Below are 6,000 nucleotides of genomic sequence, written 5' to 3'. Positions count from 1 at the left end.
TTTGGGGGCATAAAAAGAACCTCTACGTTGGGGTGCGCATTTTTCTTAAGATTAATTTTATTTATTTGAAAGAGTTACAGAGCAAGGTAGAGCCAGAGAGAGAGAGAGAGAGAGAGAGGTCTTCCATCCGCTGGTTCACTCCCCAAATGGCTGCAACGCCAGAGCTGAGCTGATCCGAAGCCAGGAGCTTCTTCTGGGTCTCCCACTGGTGCAGGGGCCCAAGGACTTGGGCCATCTTCTACTGCTTTCCCAGGCCACAGCAGACAGCTGGATTGGAAGTGGAGCAGCCAGGACTAGAACCGGCGGCCACATGGGATGCCGGCGCTTCAGGCTGCGGCTTTAATCCGCCGCGCCACAGCGCCGACCTGGGGTGTGCATTTTCAAGTTCTTCCCGGCAGTGGGCTGGGGCATTATCCAAAATTAATAAAAAAAAAAAAAAAAAAAAAAAAAAAAAAAAAAAAAAAAAAAACCTTGAAGGCAAGGTTTCTGCTCTGGAGATAGAGTTCAACCAGTCAGCCATCACCCGAGCCTTCTTGTTCCACCTCCTGTGGACTGGCATGCGGTTGACATTTTTGCCTTTCAGTTGGGCTCCGTACACCACGAAGGTTTGCACTTGAAGTCGCCCTTGGCACTGGCGCACAGCAGCAAGGCTGCATGGTCTCGGGATGGTTTAAAGTCCAGGGCTTCGGAGGCCACACGAGTTACATAGGTTCGTCTTCAACATCCTTGTAAAACAGGCCGGTGTCATCGGCACTGGAAGCCGGCGCGTCCACGCAGCTCTTCTGTGTAACACTCAGCAGATGTGTTGTTAAATCCATCTGCAGAGCCGGCCTCGCCCGCCAGCTTCCCGGTCCTCAGACCGCAGCGCCGGCGCTGGCCGAGAGGGGCTTCGCCCATCCCTGCCCCTGGGGACAGGGCCGTGAATCCCTCCGGCTTTCAGTCTCACAACAAGGCTGCCCACGACGCTGTTCGGTCGGCCGGCATCTCGTGAATCCACAGGTTCAGGCGCGTCTCCATCGCCTCACCTCGCACTATCGCTGAGACGCGAGTACTCCCCGGGGCTGCCTCACGCACACATCGGCGGATTTCCTGCTCGTTTTTCTTGGGTACCGGCTGGTCGACTCATTCACCTTGAACTCGCGGCCAGCCGCGCTGTAACTCACGCCTGAGCGGAGCTTGTCTAACACCCGTATTTTCTCCATCAGGCAAACCCACGAATAACGAGAGCCAGGTCTAATCCCATAGATGAGCAACTTAAGTGTAGCGCCGCATTTCACCAAGACTACAAGTTCCAGCATGCACCGCTTCTGGGCGGGCCCGCACCGCCTCACGCGCCGCACGAGAGCGTCAGCCCGGAGGCAGTGACCGGAAGTGTGTTTCCACCACGTAGCACTTTCTGCGCATGTGCACACCCAGCCCGGGCCGCCCTAGCCGCCGCCGCCGCCGCAGCTCTATGGTCTCTCCCTAGAGGTTTGCTGTTGTGGGGCGGCTGCTGCTCTTGCGGTCTTGTGGATTGGCTGGCCCCGACCTGCAGCACCATGGAGGAATTCGATTCCGAAGACTTCTCCACCTCGGAGGAGGACGAGGACTACGTGCCGTCGGGTGAGCGATTCCGCCCGAGGCGAGAGGCTGACTGCCCCGCCCCCCGCCTCACGTGAAGCGCGCCTGGCGCTCGCGGGCATCCGCTCGGCGCGCCCTGCGGTGCCCGGGGCTCCCGGCGTCCAGCGGGTCCGCCGCGACCGCCCGCCCGCCGGGGGCCGGCGCGAGGCCTGTGCGCGGGGGCGTCCCGAGCAGCGGTCCCCGGCGGGCGGGCGGGGTTCGGCCGCCGCCCCTAGCGGAGCGCGGGAACGGGCACGTGGACGCCGCCCGCCGCTTCGGAAGCTTCTGGAAGGCGGACGTCGACGCTGTTGGCCCCGCTGGCCCGAGGCAATGGCTGGCTCCCGGCGCGTGCGAGATGCGCGTGCGGCCGTCCAGCCTCACGAGGGGTCTGGTCGCGGGCGCTCCGCCCGGAATCGGTGCCCCGGGGCCGTCACCGAAGCGGGCGGTCACGGCTGTGGTGTGGGGCGAGTGCCCCCTGGCCCCTCGCCCCCGGCCGGGCTCGGAGCCCCCACGCCGTCTCGGGGGCCCCTGCACAACCTGCTGGCCGCTCTCGCCGTCGGTTCTCCGCCCGTGTGGTCGCGGGACACTGGCTTCCGTTCTAATAGGGCCGCGCGTGCTTCGGCGCAGTCGAGTTTCTGCAAGGCTCGGTTTGCAAACGCCTTTGCCATCACCCGGCGCCCTTGCTTGGTGCTCTCCGAGGGGAGGCTTTTGCACGCCGCCCCCACCCTCCACCCGCCGTTCCTCCGCCGGCCCTCCTCCTCCTCCTGCCGTTCGTGCACCTGCGTCTCGTTTTGGCCGGATTGCGTTTTGGAGCTGCGACACCATTCACCGCTGCGTTGGGTGGTGGGCCGATCGCCTTCCTGCCTGCTTTTGGCGTTCATTGCCACGTTCTGTTAGCGCCTCGCTGTCCGTGTGCTCACTGCTAATTTGACTCTGAACTTTCAGGCTTGCCTTGCTCATCCCCCTGACCGCGTTGATTCTTTGGGTTTTCACTCTCACCTTCCGAAATGTTTGTCTTCTCACCTGCCCTGGTTTGGCTTGGTTGTCCTCTTTGACTCTTGCAGTGTCTTGTTTTGTGTTTGAAGATTTATTTCACGTATTTGAAAGGCACAGAGAGAGGCAGACAGGTCTTCCATGCGTTGGTTCCCTCCCCACGTGATCGCAAAGGCCGGGGCTGGGCGGGACTGAGAGTGGGAGCCAGACGCGTGGGCTGTGTGTTCTCAGGGAGCTTGAAGGTTTGTAAGCCTGCTCCCGTTCCGGATGCCGCGTTGCAGGCAGTGGCTTAACCCGCTGTGCCACAGTGCTGGCCCCTGTGGTTTTTTTTTTTTTTTTTTTTTTTTTTTTTTTTTTTTATGATTTATTTATTTTATTTGAAAGGCAGAATACCACGAGAGAGAGAGGGCTTCCATCTGCTGGTTCACTTCCTAAATGGCCACAATGGCTGGAGCTGAGCCAGTCTAAAAAGCCAGGAGCCAGGAACTTCTTCCGGGTCCCTCACGTGGGTGCAGGGGCCCGAGGATTTGGGGCCATCCTCCACTGCTTTGCTAGGCTGTAGCACGGAGCTGGATCAGATGTGGAGCAGCCAGGACTCGAACCAGCGCCCACTCCAAGCACTGGCTTTACCTGTTGCACCACAGTGCCGGCCTCCCCTCCACCCCCCAGTTTGGTTTATTTTTTAAATTTATTTTTATTTTTTGACAGGCAGAGTGGACAGAGAGAGAGAGACAGAGAGAAAGCTCTTCCTTTGCCGTTGGTTCACCCTCCAATGGCCGCTGTGGCCGGCGCAGCGCGCTGATCCGATGGCAGGAGCCAGGTGCTTCTGCTGGTCTCCCATGGGGTGCAGGGCCCAAGCACTTGGGCCATCCTCCACTGCACTCCCGGGCCCCAGCAGAGAGCTGGCCTGCAAGAGGGGCAACCGGGACAGAATCCGGCACCCCGACTGGGACTAGAACCCGGTGTGCCGGCGCCGCAAGGCACCTTAGCCTAGTGAGCAGCGGAATGGTATGAAACCTCCCGCGTCACACATCCAGCGTCTTTCAGGCTGTGGTGTCTAGTCTGCCACCCGGATGACCTGGTACTTGAGTGTCAGCAGGGGCTTCCTGCCGGGGTCCTGCCTGTCCCTCTGAGATGCTCCTTGTCTTCTTTTTTAAATTATTATTTATTTATTTATTTTTGACAGGCAGAGTGGACAGTGAGAGAGAGACAGAGAGAAATGTCTTCCTTTGCCGTTGGTTCACCCTCCAATGGCCACCGTGGCCGGCGTGCTGCAGCCGGCGCAGCACGCTGATCCAATGGCAGGAGCCAGGTGCTTCTCCTGGTCTCCCATGGGGTGCAGGGCCCAAGCACTTGGGCCATCCTCCACTGCACTCCCGGGCCACAGCAGAGAGCTGGCCTGGAAGAGGGGCCACCGGGACAGAATCCGGCGCCCCGACCGGGACTAGAACCCAGTGTGCCGGTGCCGCAAGGCGGAGGATTAGCCTAGTGAGCCGCAGCACCGGCCACCAATTTGGTTTTAAACCTAGGATTGTCCATCATCCCCAGTACTCTAAGCATTCCCTTTGTTTCCCTCTTAATTCTGATTCTTGGATCCCATGTTACCTTCTTTCTGAATATCCCACCAAAATGAGAGGAAATGCAGTAACTTATTGAGGAAGGATGCATGACAGGAACATTTTTGTTAAGTCTTTTATGTCTAAATAAATATGCTACCCTCTGACTTGATTGACCCAGAATTCTAGGTTGGAAGTAATTTTCCATCAGAATTTTAAAGGTGTTGCTTCATTACTCTAGATTCCAATGTAGTTGTTAAGTAGTCTTTTTTTGTTGCTGTTTTTTACTTTTTTTAAAAGAGCTCTTAGTCTCTGGAAGCTGATAGAGCCTTCCCTCTGTTCCCATTTTCTGCTGTGTTACTTTACCACACCTTGCCATGAGTCCGTTCTCAGACTTCATGCCCGACATTCTGGGAACTTTTTATTTTTCCCAGAAAACTTCTTTGATGATTCTCCCCACACCTTATTTTTCTAGAACCTTCTTATGCACACACTGATCCTTATGTTAGGCTTTCTGGGCTAGTCTTCTAATTTCTGATCTCTTTGTTTTTTCCACCCCTTTGCTTTTTCTCCTGTCTTATGGGAAATTTCTAATACTTTATCTCCCTATCTTTCTCTTCCTTAAAATTTGAACTTATTTTTGTTTTCTATGATAGAGAAAGCTCTTCCATCCACTGGTTTGCTCCCCAAAATGCCTGCAAAACCAGGTTAGGCCAGGCTGAAGCCAGGAGCTGAAAACGCAATCTAGGTTTCCCAAGTGGGTGACAGGAACCCAAGTACGTGAGCCATTACCTGCTATCTCCCAGGATGTGCATTAGCAGGAAACTAAAATCAGAAGCAGATGTGGTACTGGAATGTAGTCACTCTGATTTGGGATGTGGGTGTCCCATGTGGTGTCTTAACCATTCCTCCAAAGGCCCCACCCATCTTCCTATCCCATTGACTTTTTTCCCCTTTGTATTTTTTAAAATTATTTTATTTTTCTAAGGGTTTGTTTATTTATTTGAAAGGCAGAGTTAGAGCACATGAGAGAGCACGCACAAGCTTCCATCTGCTGGCTCACTCGGAGTGGTCGCAGTGGCCAGGGCTGGACCAGGTGAAAGCCAGGAGCCTGGAACTCCATCTAGGTCTCCCATGTACAGTGCAGAGTTCCAAGCACTTGGACCATCTTATGCTGCTTTCCCAGGCACATTGGCAGGCGACTGGATTGGAAATAGGGCAGCTGGGACTTGAACCAGCACCCATAAGGGATGCTGGCATCACAGGCAGCAGCTTAACCCATTGTGACACATCTCTGGCTCCCATTTTATTTTTAATTTTGTTTGAGCATTTTATTTGGGTAAACACCTAGGAGTGGAATAGAACTGCTGGACTTTCTTGCATGTGTCTGTTATCTTTCCAAGAAACTGCCTGACTTTTCCCTAATGACTTTCCTATTGGCAGCATGTGAGAGTTCCAGTTACCGCTTATTCTCATCAGCACCTGGAATTGTCATATTGATTTCTGTTTCAGTATTAGCCAGTTTACTTGTTTAATTTATATTTCACTGATGATGTTGACTTTTCATGTGCCTACTTGCCATCCATATCTTATTTGTTGATGTATATTGAAATCTTTTTAAAAATTGGTTTTTCTTGCTGTTCATTTTAAGAGTTCTTTATGAACATTGGATACAATTCTCTGTCAGATACATGTTTTGCAGAATTATATCTCAGTTTTTGCAGATCTTTTTATATTCTTTACAGTGTTATATGCAGAGCAAGTTTTTTGTAACATCAGTGAAGTCTAATTTTGTTGTTGTTGTTAAAGGTTTACTTTAAAAGAGTGTGCAGATCTCCTAGCTCACTCCCCA

General features: G+C 53.8%; 1 protein-coding gene across 3 annotated transcripts in view; it reads left to right on the top strand.

Moving 5' to 3' along the window:
• The first annotated feature begins 1,339 nt into the window (after positions 1-1,339).
• CFDP1 (craniofacial development protein 1) overlaps positions 1,340-6,000 on the top strand; it is a 121,794-nt gene continuing 117,133 nt past the window's right edge. For 2 of the 3 annotated variants that reach the window (XR_011384094.1, XM_017342366.3), the window contains exon 1: positions 1,348-1,602. Coding sequence is in view for 2 of the 3 variants with exons in the window: in XM_017342366.3 (XP_017197855.1) it covers positions 1,539-1,602 (64 nt within the window). In the remaining variant the exon portion in view is untranslated. Of the gene's footprint in view, positions 1,603-6,000 lie in introns of all 3 variants that reach the window. The other variant, XM_002711685.5, reaches the window with a different exon arrangement.

The sequence above is a fragment of the Oryctolagus cuniculus genome, chromosome 18, assembly GCF_964237555.1.
Source record: "Oryctolagus cuniculus chromosome 18, mOryCun1.1, whole genome shotgun sequence".
In the NCBI taxonomy this organism is placed as follows: domain Eukaryota; kingdom Metazoa; phylum Chordata; class Mammalia; order Lagomorpha; family Leporidae; genus Oryctolagus; species Oryctolagus cuniculus.
This window is presented reverse-complemented; position numbering and strand designations above follow the sequence as displayed.